This window comes from Salvelinus alpinus, chromosome 10 (assembly GCF_045679555.1).
Source record: "Salvelinus alpinus chromosome 10, SLU_Salpinus.1, whole genome shotgun sequence".
Lineage (NCBI taxonomy): Eukaryota > Metazoa > Chordata > Actinopteri > Salmoniformes > Salmonidae > Salvelinus > Salvelinus alpinus.
The window spans coordinates 28571008-28593907 of record NC_092095.1 but is presented as its reverse complement, the minus strand read 5'-3'; the positions used below and the strand labels follow the sequence as shown (position 1 = coordinate 28593907).

Sequence of the window (22900 nt, the reverse complement as noted above, 5' to 3'; positions counted from 1 at the left end):
AACAGAAATAAATAGTGTCAGGATGTTGGATTAACATACAGTGCCTTCAGAAAGAGTTCACACCGCTTGACATTTTCCATATTTTGTTGTGTTACAGCATCAACTACATAACTGAAATCACTGAGTATCTTACAGAGTAATCACTGGCAGAGACAGCTCTGTCCATTAACATCACTGATCTATCTAAAAAGAGAGAGAAGAGGTGGCGTCATGTCAATGTGGAATTCTGACATTTTTACAAATGAGTTCAAAATGAAAGCTGAAATATCTTGAGTCAACATGTATTCAACTACTTTGTTATGGCAAGCCTAAATAAGTTCAGGAGTAAAAATGTGCTTATCAAGTTACATAATTGTAACGGTTCTCCTCTTCCTCTTCATCCGAAGAGGAGGAGCATGGATTGAACCAAGACGCAGCGTGATACTTAGACATGATATTTATTTAGACACGACAAAACAACGAAGACAAAAAACGAACTATACTTGAATTAACTAACAAAATAACAAAACGAATGTAGACAAACCTGGACGTAAGAACTTACATGTAACACGAAGAACGCACGAACAGGGAAATGACTACATAAAAACCGAACGAACAAAATGAACAAACAAACCGAAACAGTCCCGTATGGTGCAACATAGACAGACACTAACACAGGAGACAACCACCCACAACTAACAATGTGACAACACCTACCTTAATATGATTCTCAATCAGAGGAGATGAAAACCACCTGCCTCTAATTGAGAACCATATTAGGTACCCATTAACCAACATAGAAACACATAACATAGACTGCCCACCCAAACTCACGTCCTGACCAACTAACACATACAAAAACTAACAGAAAACAGGTCAGGAACGTGACATAACCCCCCCCTTAAGGTGCGAACTCCGGGCGCACCAGCACAAAGTCTAGGGGAGGGTCAGGGTGGGCATCTGACCACGGTGGTGGCTCAGGCTCTGGGCGAGGTCCCCACCCCACCATAGTCAATCCCAGCTTACTTCTCCCCTTCAGAATGACCACCCTCTTATTCCACCCACCTAATATAAGAGGCAACACAAAAATAAGGGACAGCTCCGGGACAAGATAGCTCAGGACAGAGAGGTAGGTCAGGATAGAGAGGTAGCTCAGGATAGAGGGGCAACTCCGGACTGAAGGGCAGCTCCGGACAGAGAGACAGCTCTGGACTGAGGGGCAGTTCTGGATACATGGCAGCTCTGGACGCTCATGACTAGCTGACGGCTCTGGACGCTCATGGCTGGCTGACGGCTCTGGACGCTCATGGCTGGCTGACGGCTCTGGACGCTCATGGCTGGCTGACGGCTCTGGACGCTCATGGCTGGCTGACGGCTCTGGACGCTCATGGCTGGCTGACGGCCCTGGACGCTCATGGCTGGCTGACGGCCCTGGACGCTCATGGCTGGCTGACGGCTCTGGACGCTCATGGCTCGCTGGCGGTTCTGGACGCTCATGGCTCGCTGGCGGTTCTGGACGCTCATGGCTCACTGGCGGTTCTGGACGCTCATGGCTCACTGGCGGCTCTGGCAGATCCTGTCTGGTTGGCGGCTCTGGCAGATCCTGTCTGGTTGGCGGCTCTGGCAGATCCTGTCTGGTTGGCGGCTCTGGCAGATCCTGTCTGGTTGGCGGCTCTGGCAGATCCTGTCTGGTTGGCGGCTCTGGCAGATCCTGTCTGATTGGCGGCTCTGGCAGATCCTGTCTGACGAATGGCTCTAGCGGCTCCTGACTGACTATCGGCTCTGACGGCTCGGGACAGACGGATGGCTCAGACGGCGCTGGGGAGACGGATGGCTCAGATGGCGATGGGGAGACGGGTGGCTCAGATGGCGCTGGGGAGACGGATGGCTCAGATGGCGCTGGGGAGACGGATGGCTCAGATGGCGCTGGGGAGACGGATGGCTCAGATGGCGCTGGGGAGACGGATGGCTCTGGCCGGATAAGGCGCACTGTAGACCTGGTGCGTGGTTCCAGAACTGGAGGCACCGGGCTAAGGACACGCACCTTCATGCTAGTGCGGGGAGCAGGGACAGGGCACACTGGACTCTCAAAGCGTACTATTTGCCTGGTGCGTGGTACCGGCACTGGTTGCACCGGGCTGAGGGCACGCACATCAGGACGAGTACGGGGAGAAGGAACAGTGTGTACAGGGCTCTGGAGACGCACAGGTGGCTTAGTGCGTGGTGCCGGAACTGGAGGCACTGGGCTGGAGACACGCACCATAGGAAGAGTGCGTGGAGGAGGAACAGGGCTCTGGAAACGCACTGGAAGCCTGGTGCGTGGTGTAGGCACTGTTGGTACTAGGCTGGGGCGGGGAGGTGGCGCCGGAAATACCGGACCGTGCAGGCGTACTGGCTCCCTTGAGCATTGAGCCTGCCCAACCTTACCTGGCTGAATACTCCCCGTCGCCCGACCAGTGCGGGGAGGTGGAATAACCCGCACCGGGCTATGTAGGCGAACCGGGGACACCATGCGTAAGGCTGGTGCCATGAATGCCGGCCCGAGAAGACGCACTGGAGACCAGACGCGTTGAGCCGGCCTCATGACACCTGGCTCAATGCCCAATCTAGCCCTACCAGTGCGGGGAGGTGGAATAACCCGCACCGGGCTATGCACACGTACAGGAGACACCGTGCGCTCTACTGCGTAACACGGTGTCTGCCCGTACTCCCGCTCTCCACGGTAAGCCTGGGAAGTGGGCGCAGGTCTCCTACCTGCCCTCGGCCCACTACCTCTTAGCCCCCCCCCATGAAATTTTTGGGGTTTCTTCTCGGGCTTCCAGCCACGTCTCCTTGCAGCCTCCTCATACCAACGCTCTTGGGCTCTCGCTGCCTCCATCTCCTCACGAGCGCGGCGATATTCCCCAATATGCGCCCAGTGTCCTTTTCCCTCCAATACTTCCTCCCATGTCCACTGCTCGAACTCACGCTGCTTGGTTCTGGATTGGTGGGTGATTCTGTAACGGTTCTCCTCTTCCTCTTCATCCGAAGAGGAGGAGCATGGATTGAACCAAGACGCAGCGTGATACTTAGACATGATATTTATTTAGACACGACAAAACAACGAAGACAAAAAACGAACTATACTTGAATTAACTAACAAAATAACAAAACGAATGTAGACAAACCTGGACGTAAGAACTTACATGTAACACGAAGAACGCACGAACAGGGAAATGACTACATAAAAACCGAACACATAGACAGACACTAACACAGGAGACAACCACCCACAACTAACAATGTGACAACACCTACCTTAATATGATTCTCAATCAGAGGAGATGAAAACCACCTGCCTCTAATTGAGAACCATATTAGGTACCCATTAACCAACATAGAAACAGAAAACATAGACTGCCCACCCAAACTCACGTCCTGACCAACTAACACATACAAAAACTAACAGAAAACAGGTCAGGAACGTGACAATAATAAGTTGCATGGATTCACTCTGTGTGCAATAATAGTGTTTAACATTATTTTTGAATGACTACCGCATATCTGTACCCCACACATACAATTATCAGTAAGGTCCCTCAGTCGAGCAGTGATTTTCAAACACAGATTCAAACAGAAAGACCAGGGAGGCTTTCCAATGCCTCACAAATAATAACACCTATTTGTAGATGGGTACAAAAACAAAAAAAACAGACATTAAATATCCCTTTGAGCATGGTGAAGTTATTGATTACACTTTGGATGGTGTATCAATACACCCAGTCACTACAAAGACACAGGCATCCTTCCTAACTCAGTTGCCGGAGAGGAAGGAAACCACTCAGGGGTTTTCAACATGAGGCCAATGGTGTCTTTAAAACAGTTACAAAGTTTAATGTCTGTGATAGGAGAAAAGTGAGGATGGATCAACAACATTGTAGTTACTCCACAATACTAAACCTAATTGACAGAGTGAAAAAAAATGTACAGAATAAAAATATTCTCAAACATGCATCCTGTTTGCATTAAGACAGTAAAGTAATACTGCAAAAAATGTGGCAAAGCAATTCACTTTCTTTTATTTATTTATTATTATTTTTATTTTTTTCCCTTTTCTCCCCAATTTTCGTGGTATCCAATCACTAGTAATTACTATCTTGTCTCATCGCTACAACTCCCGTACGGGCTCGGGAGAGACGAAGGTCGAAAGTCATGCGTCCTCCGAAGCAACCCAACCAAGCCGCACTGCTTCTTAACACAGCGCGCCCCCAACCCGGAAGCCGCACCAATGTGTCGGAGGATACACCGTGCACCCGCCCCCCTTGGTTAACGCGCACTGCGCCCGGCCCGCCACAGGAGTCGCCGGAGCGCGATGAGACAAGGATATCCCTACCGGCCAAACCCTGCCAAAAGTGATTCTAACATGTATTGACTCAGGGGTGTGAATACTTTTGTAAATGAGATATTTTTGTATTTCATTTTCAATAAATTTACTAAAATTTCTAAAAACATGTTTTCACTTCGTCATTTTGGGGTATTGTGTGTGGGTGAGAAAGAAAACTATATTTAATCCATTTTGAATTCAGGCTGTAACACAGGGGTGGGGGACATCCGGCCTCCAGGCCGTATACGGCCTACGAGACCGTTTGATCAGGCCTCCGAGCCAATTCATAAATAAAAATAAAAAAATAAAAAAATCTCTAGACATAATTTTTCCACGAAAATAAAAAAAAATACAAAATTGGAGCATCATTACATCTCGAAACATGCTAAACTGAATGAGTTGCAAGGACAACTTCGTGTGGATAAAGTCCTTGCTCTTCAGCGGGGTTTGGGTGTCCAACAAGCCGCCTTTACGAAACCTCGTTTAGATGGGGGAAATGTTATGCAAGCAAGTTCTGTGGTGAGCGAGCTTATCGCAAAGAAACTGAAGCCTCATTCGGAAGGAGAATTTGTACAAGAGTGTCTCCTTGCCACTGCAGAGTTGCTAGCACCAGACAAAGTTAAATTGCTCCAAAGTGTCAGTTTGTCTTGAAGAATCGTCACGGAGCGGATAACTGACATGGCACAAGATATTGAAAATACATTGAAGGATTCTGAAAAAAACCTTTCTCTTTGGCATGTGATGAAATGACTGACGTAACAAATACTGCCCAGTTTGCCATTTTTGTGCATGGGATTACTGCTGAGTTTGACACAAGGCAGGAATTGCTGTCTTTGGAAGCCACGCATGGCACCACCAGAGGTGAGGACTTGTTTGAGAGACTTGTCTCGGCTATGAGCAAATTTGAGCTACGGTTTAAAAAATGAAGTGGCTCGAAAAAGGGGTTAACAACATTAGTGAAAAAAGAAATGAGTCTCAGTCTTGATCCAACTGATTTAATATGCAACTGCAGCATATATCAAGAAAGTCTGTGTGCACCGTCCCCGAAGCCGAACAACATCATGGCAACTGTACTGTCGACCATCAATTTCATCAAAAGCAAAAGGCTGAATAACCGCAAGTTTAAGGAGCTACTGAGTGATCTTGAATCGGAGTATGGTGATCTGGTTTACCACTGTGAGGTGCGATGGTTGAGCCAGGAAAACATGCTCGCGCGGTTTTACGGACTGAAGGATGAAGTAAAACAATTAATGGAGATGAGAGAAACATGTCGCGGAACTGAGTGATGACAAGTGGATGTGTGATTTGGCCTTCATGGTGGACATAACCAAGTGTCTGTCTGACTTGAACGTCAAGCTCCAAGGGCCGAACCAGCTTCTCGGCGATCTGCTGTCAAACGTGAAATCGTTTGAAGCAAAATTAAACCGATGGAATGTCCAACTAAAAAGGGGTAACACAGTGCATTTTCCTACTCTGCAAGGACAAGAGCCTGAGTGGGAGTGTGGAAAGCTCACGAAGGCATTTTGTGAGTGGTTTAAGGATGTGAAAAGTAAATAACTGGAGTTGAACATATTTGCAACCCTGTTTAACGTTGAACCAGCGGATGTGCCGGATGGCCTACAACACGAAGTCATTGAGCTGCAAAGCAATGACGAGCTCAAAGCCAGGTACAACAACCTCGCTCTCCTTGAGTTCTACAAAATGTGCGTTAGTGCTGAGCATTTTCCTGTTCTGAGGAGACGTGCACTGAAATTTGTGTCTGTGTTCGGGACGACCTACTGCTGTGAGCAGTTCTTTTCCAAACTGACTCTTGCAAACACTCGATTCCGCTCAAGACTGACTGACAGAAACCAGGAAAACCAGCTGGGAGTAGTGTCATCTTCACTGCCAGCTGATATCAAACGCCTCGTCAAAGATAAGCAGTTTCAGCCATCGCATTAGAGTGAGTTTGAACAAGTAGTCATAATAACAACAACATTATTTACAATACTAATATTTATTTAAATAGGGCTAGCACTTTTCTAAATACTCAAGGACACAAACATCATAAGTCATATTTAAACTATAAAATCAATGTCAGTGATTAGAGTCACATTAAAACATGAATAAAGCAGAAAATAGCAAATTATAATAATAAGGCCCGCAAATTCATTTATAAATATCCAAATGGCCCTTGATGGCAAAAAGGTTCCCCACCTCTACTGTAACACAACAAAATGTGGAATAAGTCGAGGGGTATGAATACTTACTGAAGGCACCGTATTTGGGATGCTAAGGACTAACCAGGGAGAGGCTTCTGCTCTATAACTCAGTTTAAGTGGTTTCATCTCAAACTGTTACGAACTTTATATTTATGCATCTGTTGTGTGTGGTGTTCCGAGTTTTGTTGTATCTAGTGTGGTGTTCCCGAGTTTTGTTGCATCTGGTGTGGTGTTCCCAAGTTTTGTTGTATCTGGTGTGGTGTTCCGAGTTTTGTTGTATCTGGTGTGGTGTTCCGAGTTTTGTTGTATCTGGTGTGGTGTTCCCAAGTTTTGTTGCATCTGGTGTGGTGTTCCCAAGTTTTGTTGCATCCGGTGTGGTGTTCCCGAGTTTTGTTGTATCCGGTGTGGTGTTCCCGAGTTTTGTTGTATCCGGTGTGGTGTTCCCGAGTTTTGTTGTATCCGGTGTGGTGTTCCCGAGTTTTGTTGTATCTGTTGTGGTGTTCCCGAGTTTTGTTGCATCTGGTGTGGTGTTCCCGAGTTTTGTTGCATCTGGTGTGGTGTTCCGAGTTTTGTTGTATCTGGTGTGGTGTTCCCGAGTTTTGTTGCATCTGGTGTGGTGTTCCCGAGTTTTGTTGTATCTGGTGTGGTGTTCCCGAGTTTTGTTGTATCTGGTGTGGTGTTCCGAGTTTTGTTGTATCTGGTGTGGTGTTCCCAAGTTTTGTTGTATCTGGTGTGGTGTTCCCGAGTTTTGTTGTATCTGGTGTGGTGTTCCCGAGTTTTGTTGTATCTGGTGTGGTGTTCCGAGTTTTGTTGTATCTGGTGTGGTGTTCCCGAGTTTTGTTGCATCTGGTGTGGTGTTCCCGAGTTTTGTTGCATCTGGTTTGGTGTTCTGAGTATTGTTGCATCTAGTGTGGTGTTCCCGAGTTTTGTTGCATCTGGTGTGGTGTTCCCGAGTTTTGTTGCATCTGGTGTGGTGTTCCCGAGTTTTGTTGCATCTGGTGTGGTGTTCCCGAGTTTTGTTGTATCTGGTGTGGTGTTCCCGAGTTTTGTTGCATCTGGTTTGGTGTTCCGAGTATTGTTGCATCTGGTGTGGTGTTCCGAGTTTTGTTGCATCTGGTGTGGTGTTCCGAGTTTTGTTGCATCTGTTTGGTGTTCCCGAGTTTTGTTGTATCTGGTGTGGTGTTCCCGAGTTTTGTTGTATCTGGTGTGGTGTTCCCGAGTTTTGTTGCATCTGGTGTGGTGTTCCGAGTTTTGTTGTATCTGGTGTGGTGTTCCCAAGTGTTGTTGCATCTGGTGTGGTGTTCCCGAGTTTTGTTGTATCTGGTGTGGTGTTCCCGAGTTTTGTTGTATCTGGTGTGATGTTCCCAAGTTTTGTTGCATCTGGTGTGATGTTCCCAAGTTTTGTTGTATCTGGTGTGGTGTTCCCGAGTTTTGTTGCATCTGGTGTGGTGTTCCCGAGTTTTGTTGTATCTGGTGTGGTGTTCCCGAGTTTTGTTGTATCTGGTGTGGTGTTCCCAAGTTTTGTTGCATCTGGTGTGATGTTCCCGAGTTTTGTTGCATCTGGTGTGGTGTTCCCGAGTTTTGTTGTATCTGGTGTGATGTTCCCGAGTTTTGTTGCATCTGGTGTGGTGTTGCGGAGTTTTGTTGTATCTGGTGTGATGTTCCCGAGTTTTGTTGCATCTGGTGTGGTGTTCCCGAGTTTTGTTGTATCTGGTGTGGTGTTCCCGAGTTTTGTTGTATCTGGTGTGATGTTCCCGAGTTTTGTTGTATCTGGTGTGGTGTTCCCGAGTTTTGTTGTATCTGGTGTGGTGTTCCCAAGTTTTGTTGCATCTGGTGTGGTGTTTCCGAGTTTTCTTGCATCTGGTGTGGTGTTCCCGAGTTTTGTTGCATCTGGTTTGGTGTTCCCGAGTTTTGTTGTATCTGGTGTGGTGTTCCCGAGTTTTGTTGCATCTGGTTTGGTGTTCCGAGTATTGTTGCATCTGGTGTGGTGTTCCGAGTTTTGTTGCATCTGGTGTGGTGTTCCGAGTTTTGTTGCATCTGTTTGGTGTTCCCGAGTTTTGTTGTATCTGGTGTGGTGTTCCCGAGTTTTGTTGTATCTGGTGTGGTGTTCCCGAGTTTTGTTGCATCTGGTGTGGTGTTCCCGAGTTTTGTTGCATCTGGTGTGGTGTTCCCGAGTTTTGTTGTATCTGGTGTGATGTTCCCGAGTTTTGTTGTATCTGGTGTGGTGTTCCCGAGTTTTGTTGTATCTGGTGTGACGTTCCCGAGTTTTGTTGTATTTGGTGTGGTGTTCCCGAGTTTTGTTGTATCTGGTGTGGTGTTCCCAAGTGTTGTTGCATCTGGTGTGGTGTTCCCGAGTTTTGTTGTATCTGGTGTGGTGTTCCCGAGTTTTGTTGTATCTGGTGTGATGTTCCCAAGTTTTGTTGCATCTGGTGTGATGTTCCCAAGTTTTGTTGTATCTGGTGTGGTGTTCCCGAGTTTTGTTGCATCTGGTGTGGTGTTCCCGAGTTTTGTTGTATCTGGTGTGGTGTTCCCGAGTTTTGTTGTATCTGGTGTGGTGTTCCCAAGTTTTGTTGCATCTGGTGTGATGTTCCCGAGTTTTGTTGCATCTGGTGTGGTGTTCCCGAGTTTTGTTGTATCTGGTGTGATGTTCCCGAGTTTTGTTGCATCTGGTGTGGTGTTCCCGAGTTTTGTTGTATCTGGTGTGGTGTTCCCAAGTTTTGTTGCATCTGGTGTGGTGTTCCCAAGTTTTGTTGTAATTGGTGTGCATGCACCATATTCAGCACTAACCTTCCAACTTGGCTAATGTGTGGATGAAGGCCTTTGTGTCCAATGTTCTGTGTGTACTGTATGGTGCACTGCCTCAAGTTTGTACCTCTGTGGACTTTTACTGCAGATGGAGACAAACTCATTACAGAGGCTTTTTCAAGGTCTCAGCGTGTGCATCTTACCTTCTACGAACTTGGCGATGGTGTGTGTGAGGGCCTGTACGCTGCTGGGGAGGTTCCATGGGTCCTGCTTGATGTGGACACGGAGCTTCTTGGTACAGTTAACCCGAGGATCCATCTCCTGCTGGAACTCTGACAGACACAACAAAACAACATGTTATAATCAGAGAACGAAAGCGTACCCAAACATGCTTCAGCCCAGCTTGATCCAATAGGGAATCAGGTTCTTGACTGAGGGACTTGATCATCCAAAAACACCTTCCTTAACCCAGGACACCTTTATTCAGAGCCTTGTTGAAGTGTCCCTAAGTAAGGAATTCTTATTTGGATGATGTTCTGGTTATATTGCAGATCTCCTGGACATAGAGAGGAGTAGCCAAACAGCTAAATCAGTATCCTGAATCATTTAGAAGAAAGACGTGTGGGATCGAGGAATGACAGGAGACGAAATATGTTTTTTAGACAAGTTACTTTGCTGTCCAAAATCATAGCCTGTTGCCTCGAAGGCATCGGTTTGTTGCCACAAAACTGAAGGCCTTATTGTGATCCACCTACTAAACAAAAAACAGGTATATTCTTAACCAGCCTCAGGCCACCACACAGAAGTAACTAGTCAAGTTATTATTTGGCACACACTGCCCACATCCCCCCTTCATCCCTCGTGTGACTAAGGTAGACACAACATGAGGGGCTTTATCGTCCTTCAAAGCCTGGGACACACAGGGAGATGGAGAGGAATGGAGGATACGGAGCCGATCATCTCCTGCATTATTCATCGGAGAGAAGAGAGGGGTGAAGGGATGAGAGTGGCGGAGGAGAGGAAAGAATTCCAGACATACCTCATCATTTTACTCCTCTATCTGAAGGTGAGAACCAAAGCCCACACACACACTCCCAAATGTCCCTCACATTCGCTCTCTCTCCCCTCTGTCTCGCCCTCTCACCCCCAATACCTCTCTCTCCCTTCCGTCTCCATTCCTTCAGCCCAGACACTGTGGACGTATGTCTGAGTGCCAGACAGATATGATTGGATGTCTGCTAATGAATGTCTCATTAAGACTGCTGTCTTTGTTTGGTCCTATCCGTGCCTCACACACAGACAGTCTTTATTAGGATAGGGAGGGAGAGAGAGAGAGCGAGAGAGCGAGAGAGCGAGAGAGGGGGAGCAGCAGATCAATCTAGGATGTAAACACTGAGAGACACACACACACAGAGGGGTTAGATATAGTGTATATTTTGGAGAGAGATGGTAGGTTGAATCTGTGATAACAGGATGGTGGTGAACTAGAGGCTTGTAGGGCATTTAGGGATTTGGTCTACCTTGTGTGTGTAGTGTGTGGGGCTGTGGGTGTGTTTGGTGTGTGCGTTTGTGTTTCTTTTCTCTAGGAAGGAGGAATGCTCTGCCATCTACTTTATTATCAACACACACACTACACCAGCGATACGCTTCATCGGATCAACATAACGCACGCACACACACACTCCTCCTAGATCAAATGCATCTGTGCTCACATGGGGTGAGAGACACAGATCAGAGGAGAGAAATGAAACATGTAAAATGTGCAAAGTGTTTGGAGGGTTCTGATATTTAAAACACACATAGGGAACCTAACACCCCCCCCAACCCCCACACAAACACACATAGGGGACCTAACACCCCCCCCCCCCCCCACACACACACACACACACCCCGAGTCTAATAAAATATCCTCAAAGACACACAAAGACAACCAACTTTTTAGGAGAGTGTAGGAGATGGGTATAAGCTACAGATCAGGGCCAGATGTATCCAGCGTCTCAGAGAAGGAGTGCTGATTTAGGATTGGTTATGCCTTTTCGATCACAATGAATAACATTATATGTAAGGGGGGGACTTGATCCTAGATCAGCAATCCTACTCTGAAATGCTTGATACATACAGTTGAAGTCGGAAGATTACATACACTTAGGTTGGAATCATTAAAACTCATTTTTAAACCACTCCACACATTTCTTGTTAACAAACTATAGTTTTGGCAATTCGGTTAGGACATCCACTCTGTGCATGACATGTAATTTTTCCAACATTTGTTTACAGGCAGATTATTTCCCTTATAATTTACTGTGTCACAATTCCAGTGGGGTCAGGAGTTTACATACACTAAGTGTATAAGGTAGTTGTTGTGGAATTGTTAGGTTAGATTACTCGTTGGTTATTACTGCATTGTCGGAACTAGAAGCACAAGCATTTCGCTACACTCGCATTAACATCTGCTAACCATGTGTATGTGAGAAATAAAATTTGATTTGATTTGACTGTGCCTTTAAAACGGCTTGGAAAATTCCAGAAAATGTCATGGTTTTAGAAGCTTCTGACAGGCTAACTGACATCATTTGAGTCAATTGGAGGTGTACCTGTGGATGTACTTCAAGGCCTACCTTCAAACTCAGTGCCTCTTTGCTTGACATCATGGGAAAATCAAAAGAAATCAGCTAAGACCTCAAAAAAAAATAGTTGACCTCCACAAGTCTGGTTCATCCTTGGGAACAATTTCCAAATGCTTGAAGGTACCACGTTCATCTGTACAAACAATAGTACGCAAGTATAAACACCATGGGACCCCGCAGCCGTCATTCCGCTCAGGAAGGAGATGCGTTCTGTCTCCTAGAGATGAACGTACTTTGGTGCGAAAAGTGTGAAACAATCCCAGAACAACAGCAAAGGACATTGTGAAGATGCTGGAGTAAACAGGTACAAAAGTATCTATATCCACAGTAAAAGAAGTCCTATATAGACATAACCTGAAAGGCCGCTCAGCAAGGAAGAAGCCACTGCTCCAAAACCGCCATAAAAAAGCCAGACTACGGTTTGCAACTGCACATGGGGACAAAGATCGTACTTTTTGGAGAAATGTCCTCTGGTCTGATGAAACAAAAATAGAAATGTTTGGCCATAATGACCATCGTTATGTTTGGATGAAAAAGGGGGACACTTGCAAGCCGAAGAACACCATCCCAACCATGAAGCACGGGGGTGGAAGCATCATGTTGTGGGGGTGCTTTGCTGCAGGAGGGACTGGTGCACTTCACAAAATAGATGGCATCATGAGGCAGGAAAATTATGCGGATATATTGAAGCAACATCTCAAGACATCAGTCAGGAAGTAAAAGCTTGGTCGCAAATGTGTCTTCCAAATGGACAATGACCCCAAGCATACTTCAAAAGTTGTGTCAAAATGGCTTAAGGACAACAAAGTCAAGGTATTGGAGTGGCCATCACAAAGCCCTGACCTCAATCCCATAGAACATTTGTGTGCAGAACTGAAAAAGCGTGTGTGAGGAAGGAGGCCTACAAACCTGGCTCAGTTACACCAGCTCTGTCAGGAGGAATGGGCCAAAATTCACCCAACTTATTGTGGGAAGCTTGTGGAAGGCTACCCGAAACGTTTGACCCAAGTTAAACAATTTAAAGGCAATGCTACAAAATACTAATTGAGTGTATGTAAACTTCTGACCCATTTGGAATGTGACGAAAGAAATTAAACCTGAAATAAATCATTCTCTACTATTTCACATTCTTAAAATAAAGTGGTGATCCTAACTGACCTAAGACAGGGAATTTCTACTAGGATTTAATATCAGGAATTGTGAAAAACTGAGTTTAAATGTATTTGGCTAAGGTGTATGTAAACTTCCGACTTCAACTGTATAGCCCCAGGCCACCACACAGGTTGGGGCTGTGCCAGACTGATTCAATTCAGTTCATTATTCACTACAGTCATTATCTGTGTCCCACACGGCACCCAATTCCCTTTACAAATGCCCTACTCTGATTACATTTCTAGTCAAAAGTAGTGCACTACATAGGGAATAGCCTGCCATTTGGGACGTAGCCTTTGAAACCCACAAAACCTAACCTTTAGAAACCTTGGCCATGACATTTATACAGAAACAAGAGATGTTCCTCCTTTTCATGAAAACAACTGTACACCATCTGATCTCCAGAATGTCCCGACTCAGCAATGGAGATTCAAGATTTATAGCCAGAACATGGAAACGATAACGGTTTATTGTCACTCCAGGAAACTGATAGGGTTAAATATAGCAACTTTTCTTCCAGCTGCATTTCCTGTCCAGATTAAATTTGTATCTGAGAGTAAAGTTCTTCGGAGAGAACAGAAAACCTTCCTACACAATGAGATAAAACAAAACAATTGATAGAAGCTGAATGTTTCAGGCCAAGAAAAGTTCTGCCTCCCAAATGGCACCTGATTCCCTATATAGAGCCCTGTTCAGAAGTAGTTCATTATATAGGGAATAGGGTGCGCTTTGGGACCCACACACACAAGGTAAAGCCAAAACAAGCAGAAACTGAGCCCCAAAAACTTTAGTTAACAGTATATTGTTATGATGCGATCTGACAACTGTGGCTATTATATACGTACAGTAGGTCTGTATGGTGTCATCTTCACTGTTGGGTGATATGCAGTACTGTACTAAATATGGGGCGGAATTGCAATAAATAGCAGACCAGTGGCACAGTTCCAGATATAAGGTGTTGCTCAGAGAGAAGGGAAGGGTACAGATGGATATGAGAGGAACAGAGAGAAGGGAAGGATGGAGGGAGGGAGAGAGAGTGCGAAAGAGGAGGGCACAGAGGGCTTGGAATAGGAGAGATGAACAGAGGGGTGGAGGGGATGCATGCAAGCCTGTGCACGCACGCACGCACACGCACACACACACACGCACACGCACACACACACACACACACACACACACACACACACACACAGGAAGTAGCAGCCCTGTGAGGGAGGCTGCAGTGTTTTCTGAGCAGGTCCTGTTTCCTCTCAAACTCTTTCTTTCTTTAGAGAGAAGGAGCGATGGAGGGAGGGAGGGAGGGATGGATGCTGGGTCTGGAGTCTCTCCAATGTTATCTTACTTCTCCAAGCTCTACTGTGCACCCGAGCAAGCCCTAATAAGCACAGCTACACCCCAGCTAAAAACACTACAAAAACACTCCAAAACCGTACAAAAACAGCCCTTACAGGAAAAGGGAGGAGAAAAAAATCTATATACCACCATGCCAGAGAAAGGGATGCATGTGGAGAGGGAGGGGATGGAATGGAGGTAGGGAATGGAGGGAGGAGAAGAAAGGATGGAGTTTTTCCTCCCATTGAAAGGCAAACATCCCCAGAGTGTTCTTTTTTGCTTCTGGATTTCTTCCGTCGACCAAACCCATCTTGTTACAGTAGGCTAGAGTTGGGCCTGTTTGGTTCTAGGCTAAGTGTTGACAGTATAACCCAGCTGTATGTAAGAGACAACCCTCCGTCTTTACCGGGCAGTCCTCGTCAAAAGTAGTGCACTACAAAGTTAATAAGGTGCACACTGAAAGACAACCCCTCCGTCTTTACCTTGTAGTCCTCGTCCAGGTGTGAAACACTTGGTCTGTTCAAAGGCCTTGGCCACCACCGCTCCCTTCAGCAGACTGGTGATGGACTCCACCTGAAGAGAAACAGAGAGACAGACGAAGAGAGAGAGACAGAGACACAGAGACACAGAGACACAGTGAGACAGAGACAGAAACATACACTACTGATGAGATGTGTTCTGTTAGCAGGGGGTTAGGGGTGTGTGCGTAATGGTGCTGTTCCAGTTCTTTCTTCATGATTTTTGGCAGTTCAATTCATGGAATCAAATGTAATTACAGTACCAGTGAAAAGCTTGGACACACCTACTCATTCAAGGGTTTTTCAGATTTTATTTTTCTTTCTACATTGTAGAATAAGAGTGAAGACATCAAAACTAGGAAATAACATATTTGGAATCATGTAGTAAGCAAAAAAGTGTTAAACAAATCCAAATATATTTTAGATTTTAGATTATTCAAAGTAGGCACCCTTTGCCTTTCCTTCTTAACATGTTTGAGCCAATCAGTTGTGTTGTTTCAAGGTAGGGGTGGTATACAGAAGTTGGCCCTATTTTGGTTACTACATGGCTCCATACGTGTTATTTCATAGTTTTGATGTCTTCACTAGTATTCGACAATGTAGAAAATAGTAAAAATAAAGAAAAACCCTGGTGTCCAAACTTTGGACTTGTAATGTATGTACGTCGAAGTTAGAAATTTTGTGTTCACTGAATGGCGTGCCAGAACTGTCAAGAATGTATGGTATTATTGTGTGGGTCCAGTCGGTCTGAGGTTGTTGTGCTTGTTTAGTCTGTGTTTTTCATGTACCTGACAATAGAAGTACCATAGCGGCAGGTAGCCTAGTGGTTAGAGCGTTGGGCCAGTAACCGAAAGGTTGCTAGATCGAATCCCCGAGCTGAGGTAAAAACCTGTTGTCCAGCCCCTGAACAAGGCAGTTAACCCACTGTTACTAGGCCGTCATTGTAAATAAGAATTTGTTCTTAACTGACTTGCCAAGTGAAATAAAGGTTAAATAAAAATAAAAATAATTAATATATCAAAGGGAAAAACTACCCGGACTGGTTTAGCACAACAGGAAGGAGAGGCATGTTATCATTTAATTTTACTGAAATGAAAAGACATCATCCGACCCGGAGGCACACAACAACACTGTCTCCTCAGGGTCTCTTATTAATTAGAAAACAGAAGAGTCAACACCAGAACACACAGGTGAGGAGACAAAGATTTACCTAGACAAAGTCTCCATGGTTGGAGCTTGGTACCCTTTCCAGCTATTTTTTACTTTCTCCATTGAAAAACGATATCCCAAGTATAACTCCAGTAACGTACACACTTAACCCTAAAAGCGCCAAAAAGGAATACATTTTTTCAAGGAAGTAGGTACCAACAATTTAATTTATTTTTTTAAATACATGATTTCTGTGTTAATATGGAGGAATAAACAATTATTTTGTTGTCTACTAAACTGAAAATGTGGAGTCAAAAGTTAACTTTGCGATAGTCTACCAAATTTGGCACAGAGATAGATGCATGTACATTGAAAATATATAGATATGGAGCCACTCCAGATTTGACCCATGGAGGGCGTGGCAGCCACTAGAACAAAGAAATCAAAAATGTAAATATATATTTAACTTCCAGTCAATGTCTCTTTACCAAGTTGAGAGTCTCATCTTTCAGGTGCAAATGGCACCGAGTTGATAGCTCATAGAATTAAACATTTAGAGCTAAAAGTCTGATGGCACCAGCGCCCATATTGCCTACAGATTATCGCCCATATTAGTGGCCATTTTAGGCCGTACAGGTATGACAGATGAGCTCAATCGGCAATTTCTCAGTATCACATAAACACAACTCTTTGAATTAATAACAGACGAATGTTCCTAACTCGTGACTACGGATAAAATGTATTTTAAAAAATCTGTTCAAAATGTGAAAAACATACAAAAACATTTTGAAACATCAAATTTAAGGATAAATGTGTGATAAAAAAAATAAAATGCATATTTTGGGGAATTTAAACCATTTACTTACAAAAGGTTAATAAAATAAACATGTGTTACTGCTTGACAGTGTCTCTTTGCAATCAATACCAATTTGTGATAAAAAATGACCACCGTTGGCGCTTTTATGCCAAAAATATGTTGTCGCTTTTAGGGTTAAAGCAACAACAACAACAACAAAAAATGGTGTAATCACAGCCTCCCCCCCAAACTTGTGCCACATAATCAGGACACCTGCACCACCTATTGAAATGTGCCTTCTGTTAGGTAAATCACATGATAAATGAGGTGCTTTAGGAGGCTTGTGGGGGTCTTTAAAGCTGAATCTGTCAATTCATAAAGTTTTATTGACATTCGGCTAATGCCATGTTTCATGGTCTCCGTCTAGATATGGCCACCTGCAGCAGTCTCCTGTCAGAGGAGCAGTTTGTGTGCTCTATATGTCTGGATGTGTTCACAAATCCTGTCTCTATTACATGTGGACACAACTTCTGCAAGGCTTGCATCAGTGGATACTGCGATAGCACTGGACTGTGCCATTCTCCAATCCGTAAAACAGATTTTGGTCGGAGACCAGATCTCTTGGTCAATACTTTCATTTCTGAGATGACTGCTCAGTTCAGGCAGGCAGTTCAAGTAAAAGCTGCTGAGCCAGGAGAAGTGGCCTGTGACGTCTGCACTGGGACAAAGCTCAGGGCTCTGAAATCCTGCCCGGTGTGTCTGACCTCTTACCGCGAAACTCACCTGCAGCCTCATCAGATAGCCGCAGCCTTAAAGAGACAGAAGCAGATCGACCCCCGTGCAGAACCTGGAAGACAGGATGTGCAAGAAGCACGACAGACTCCTGGAGCTGTTCTGTAGGACTGACCAGATGTGTGTGTGCCAGTTCTACACCGAGGCAGACCACAAGAGTCACCACATTGTCCCTCTAGAGGAAGAGTATGGGGAGAGGAAGGAGGAAGACGGAGGCACAGGTGCAGCAGATGATCCAGGAGCGACAACAGAAGGTTCAGGAGATTAACGAGTCCGTAGAGCTCAGCAAGAGAGACGCGGAGCGAGAGAGATAGGAGACAGCGTGCAGATGCAGGTCAAATCAAATCAAATCAAATCAAATCTAATCTAATTTTATTAGTCACATACACATGGTTAGCAGATGTTAATGCGAGTGTAGCGAAATGCTTGTGCTTCTAGTTCCGACAATGCAGTAATAACCAACAGTAATCTAACCTAACAATTCCACAACTACTACCTTACACACACACACAAGTGTAAAGGGATAAAGAATATGTACATAAAGATATATGAATGAGTGGTGGTACAGAACGGCATGGCAGATGCAGTAGATGGTATAGAGTACGGTATATACATATGAGATGAGTACTGTAGGGTATGTAAACATAAAGTGGCATAGTTTAAAGTGGCTAGTGGTACATGTATTACATAAAGATGGCAAGATGCAGTAGATGATATAGAGTACAGTATATACATATGAGATGGGTAATGTAGGGTATGTAAACATTGTATTAAGTGGCATTGTTTAAAGTGGCTAGTGGTACATTTTTACATAATTTCCATCAATTCTCATTTTTAAAGTGGCTGGAGTTGAGTCAGTATGTTGGCAGCGGCCGCTAAATGTTAGTGGTGGCTGTTTAACAGTCTGATGGCCTTGAGATAGAAGCTGTTTTTCAGTCTCTCGGTCCCTGCTTTGATGCACCTGTACTGACCTCGCCTTCTGGATGATAGCGGGGTGAACAGGCAGTGGCTTGGGTGGTTGTTGTCCTTGATGATCTTTATGGCCTTCCTGTGACATCGGGTGGTGTAGGTGTCCTGGAGGGCAGGTAGTTTGCCCCTGGTGATGCGTTCTGCAGACCTCACTACCCTCTGGAGAGCCTTACGGTTGTGGGCGGAGCAGTTGCCGTACCAGGCGGTGATACAGCCCGACAGGATGCTCTCGATTGTGCATCTGTAGAAGTTTGTGAGTGCTTTTGGTGACAAGCCAAATTTCTTCAGCCTCCTGAGGTTGAAGAGGCGCTGCTGCGCCTTCTTCACAACGCTGTCTGTGTGGGTGGACCAATTCAGTTTGTCCGTGATGTGTACACCGAGGAACTTAAAACTTTCCACCTTCTCCACTACTGACCCGTCGATGTGGATAGGGGGGTGCTCCCTCTGCTGTTTCCTGAAGTCCACAATCATCTCCTTTGTTTTGTTGACGTTGAGTGTGAGGTTATTTTCCTGACACCACACTCCGAGGGCCCTCACCTCCTCCCTGTAGGCCGTCTCGTCGTTGTTGGTAATCAAGCCTACCACTGTAGTGTCATCCGCAAACTTGATGATTGAGTTGGAGGCGTGCATGGCCACGCAGTCGTGGGTGAACAGGGAGTACAGGAGAGGGCTCAGAACGCACCCTTGTGGGGCCCCAGTGTTGAGGATCAGCGGGGTGGAGATGTTGTTACCTACCCTCACCACCTGGGGGCGGCCCGTCAGGAAGTCCAGGACCCAGTTGCACAGGGCGGGGTCGAGACCCAGGGTCTCGAGCTTGATGACGAGTTTGGAGGGTACTATGGTGTTAAATGCTGAGCTGTAATCGATGAACAGCATTCTCACATGGGTATTCCTCTTGTCCAGATGGGTTAGGGCAGTGTGCAGTGTGGTTGCGATTGCGTCGTCTGTGGACCTATTGGGTCGGTAAGCAAATTGGAGTGGGTCTAGGGTGTCCGGTAGGGTGGAGGTGATATGGTCCTTGACTAGTCTCTCAAAGCACTTCATGATGACGGAAGTGAGTGCTACGGGGCGGTAGTCGTTTAGCTCAGTTACCTTAGCTTTCTTGGGAACAGGAACAATGGTGGCCCTCTTGAAGCATGTGGGAACAGCAGACTGGGATAAGGATTGAGGTCTTCACTGATCTAATGGATCTCATTAAGGGAAGTCAGGCCCAGCTCATTGAGGTGATTGAGGGGAAGCAGACTGCAGCAGAGAGGCAGGGTAAAGGGTTCATTAAAGAGCTGGAGCAGAAAATCCCTGTGCTACTGACAGGAAGCACTGAGCTGAAGCAGCTGCCGTGCACCGAGGACCACTACCACTTCCTCCAGAGCTTCCATTCCCTACGCAGCCTTCTGCCCACCAAGGACTGGTCTAAGATCAGTGTCTATAGCCAGGTGTGTGAGGGAGAGATTAAGAGAGCTGTGTCTCAGAGAGAGCTGATGGAGAAGACTGTGTCCCAGCTGCAGGAGAAACTGATGAGCGAACTGAAAACGTTGCGTGATGCTGAGCTGAAGAGTATGTAGCAGTATGAAGTGGACGTGACCCTAGACCCTAAAACAGCACATCCCAATCTTACCATCTCTAAGGATGGTCAACTTTGGAGCATGGAAGCAAAAAAAGGAATGTTTATGACTACCCAGGGAGGTTTGGTAATGCTACTTGTGTCCTTGGCAAAGAGGGCTTCTCCTCAGGGAGATTCTATTATGAGGTGCTAGTCAGGAATAAGACAAAGTGGCAGTTAGGAGTGGCCAGAGAGTCCCTCGACAGGATGGGTAAAGCTCCATTTAGCTGGGAAAATGGAGTCTGGACTGTGGGGCTGAGGTCTAGAAATGAGTACCAGGCTATCTCAAGCTCAATTGTCCGCCTCTCTCTAAGTAAGAAGCCCCAGAAGGTGGGGGTGTTCGTGGATTATGAGGGGGGGTCAGGTCTCCTTTTATGATGCGGGGGGACAGGTCTCCTGGCTTACAAGTGAGGACATATCTCCTTGTCATATGTACACTTTCACTGGCTGCACCTTCACTGAGAAACTCTACCCATACTTCTGCCCCTGTTATAAAAAGGCTGAAAACGCAGACCCGCTGGTCATTTCTCCTGTCACAGTCTGGGACAAAGACTCAGAACCAGACTATGTCTGTTTGTCAGACACAGACTGAACTTTAACCTCCCAGTCAGACGATCGTTGTTCGATGATCATGGAGATTACAGATTGAAATGAAAGGTCATGAAATTGTTTTCTTTCTTTGTGCAAGAGGAAACACTGCACTGAAACACTGTACTGCACTTCCAGACACTGCACTTCCAGACACTGCACTTCCAGACACTGCACTCCCAGACACTGCACTCCCAGACACTGCACTTCCAGACACTGCACTTCCAGACACTGCACTTCCAGACACTGCACTTGGAGCAATGTTTGGAGCTACGGCACAAGGTCTGGGAAGAATTTTGGATTCTCTCAGACATTTCAAAAGGGGGAGAAAAAAATTCACGGGGAGGGTCAGACAACCTCTTCGGACAGACAACTGTCCCTACAAAATCATGAGTTTGGGTAGGCGGGGCTTAAAATGCGGGCGGGAATTGTGCTCATGTTTTATCTAAGGCAACAAGTGGATACAGCAGTGATGTCTCCGGTGACGCGCTTCCCATTTTCGACTCGTCCGCTCGAACCCAACTGACGCCGGAACTTCTACAGAGGTGTTAAGCCAGAAACACTGGAACTTCGTGGGAGGCAACAAGTCTGTCTAGAGAGACTACACTCACTTGTCCTGTACTGGACATACAGTCTTTGTATTGGAGATGGGAGGAGAAAATACTATTTGGGGTGGGGGAAGGGGGTCTTTTGATGTATCCGATATGTCTGATGATCTCTGTAATATATTCAATATGCTGGATCTCTCAGTGTCACTCTTATGAGGAATATAAAAATACAACAACTAGAAATATCTCAAAGATGAAAACTACAGTCTTCTTTTCTACGGTGTGCACTTAAGTGATAAGGGAAGTGTGTGTGTGTGTGTGTGTGTGTGTGTGTGTGTGTGTGTGTGTGTGTGTGTGTGTGTGTGTGTGTGTGTGTGTGTGTGTGTGTGTGTGTGTGTGTGTGTGTGTGTGTGTGTGTGTGTGTGTGTGTGTGTGTGTGTGTGTGTGTGTGCGCGCTTGGGTAATCACTGTGTCCATAATTAAATTCCATTGCATGAATTTAACTGCCGTCAAATCATGAAGAACTGGAACAGCTCTGCCGCTCATGCACAAACACGCACCCCTAACCCCTGCTAAGAGATCACATCTCATCTGTCGTGTATAAACAAAGCCCGGGAAGCTCGCCTACAATAAAACAAACGAACGGCAGGAAAGGAAAGGAGCGGAGCGGAAAATGCCGAGGCAGCAGCGGACCCCATTCTGTACTTTTACTGCCCATGGATGGAGACAGATACGTTGAACAGGCTTTTTCAACACAGTGGAAATGTCTCCCAGGAGTGTTTGTGCGTGGTGGGGAGAGTGTGCACGTGTATGTGTGTGTCAAAGGGGCCATGCTATCATACTCGTTACACTCCCGTTTCCCAGAGTGTGAGAGAGGTTAGGTGTCAAGGTTAGGGTACCCTGATGTTTGTAGACCAGCGGTTGGGTGGGCCGGCCCATCAGACATGTGATAGTAAATCAACAGAGGTCATAGGTCAGAAGGAAAAAACCTAAATATCCCAGGAAACCACAAAGATGAAATCTAAGAAACCAAAACAACATCACATACCCATATGGATTTCGAGGAAGTCAGGGAAGGAGGACGTAGCCTTCACAACGGCAGATTCATTTGATTTACGAAATCTAATTCCAGTAGGCAACGAGTGGGGTTGATGTCAAACAGTACAATTAACCTGCGTCCCAAAAGGAAACATATTCCCTATATAGCGTACTACTTATGACCATGGTCCATAGGGAATAGGGTGCAATTTGGGAGGCAAATGTATTATTGTATTGTACTATACAACATTGTCCAATGTCCACTGATTTTATTTACTTCACAATTTGAAATGTTATACCTCTCCCTTGTGTCCATAATCTGTAGTAGTAATGAGTCTGTTAACAGTACCACCGCCATGGGACGATGCCCACTGGGATTTGTTATAGAGCTCAGTACCCACCTGGCTGAAGAGATGCTCCAGGAAGCTGTGTAGTTTCTTCTGCTTGTCATGAGATATCCATACACTGGCAGGCATCTCGTCTCCTATAGGACAACATTCATA

General features: G+C 45.7%; 1 protein-coding gene and 1 pseudogene across 1 annotated transcript in view; one reads left to right on the top strand and one right to left on the bottom strand.

The window, feature by feature from the left end:
• prex2 (phosphatidylinositol-3,4,5-trisphosphate-dependent Rac exchange factor 2) overlaps positions 1-22900 on the bottom strand; it is a 246130-nt gene that overhangs the window by 74234 nt on the left and 148996 nt on the right. Inside the window, exons 28-30 of the mRNA XM_071328774.1 lie at positions 22799-22881; positions 14882-14972; positions 9492-9620 (exon numbers count right to left, since the gene is read on the bottom strand). Of these exons, the coding sequence (XP_071184875.1) occupies positions 9492-9620; positions 14882-14972; positions 22799-22881 (303 nt within the window). The remainder of the gene's footprint in view (positions 1-9491; positions 9621-14881; positions 14973-22798; positions 22882-22900) is intronic.
• LOC139531347 (E3 ubiquitin-protein ligase TRIM39-like) lies at positions 17164-20995 on the top strand (annotated as a pseudogene).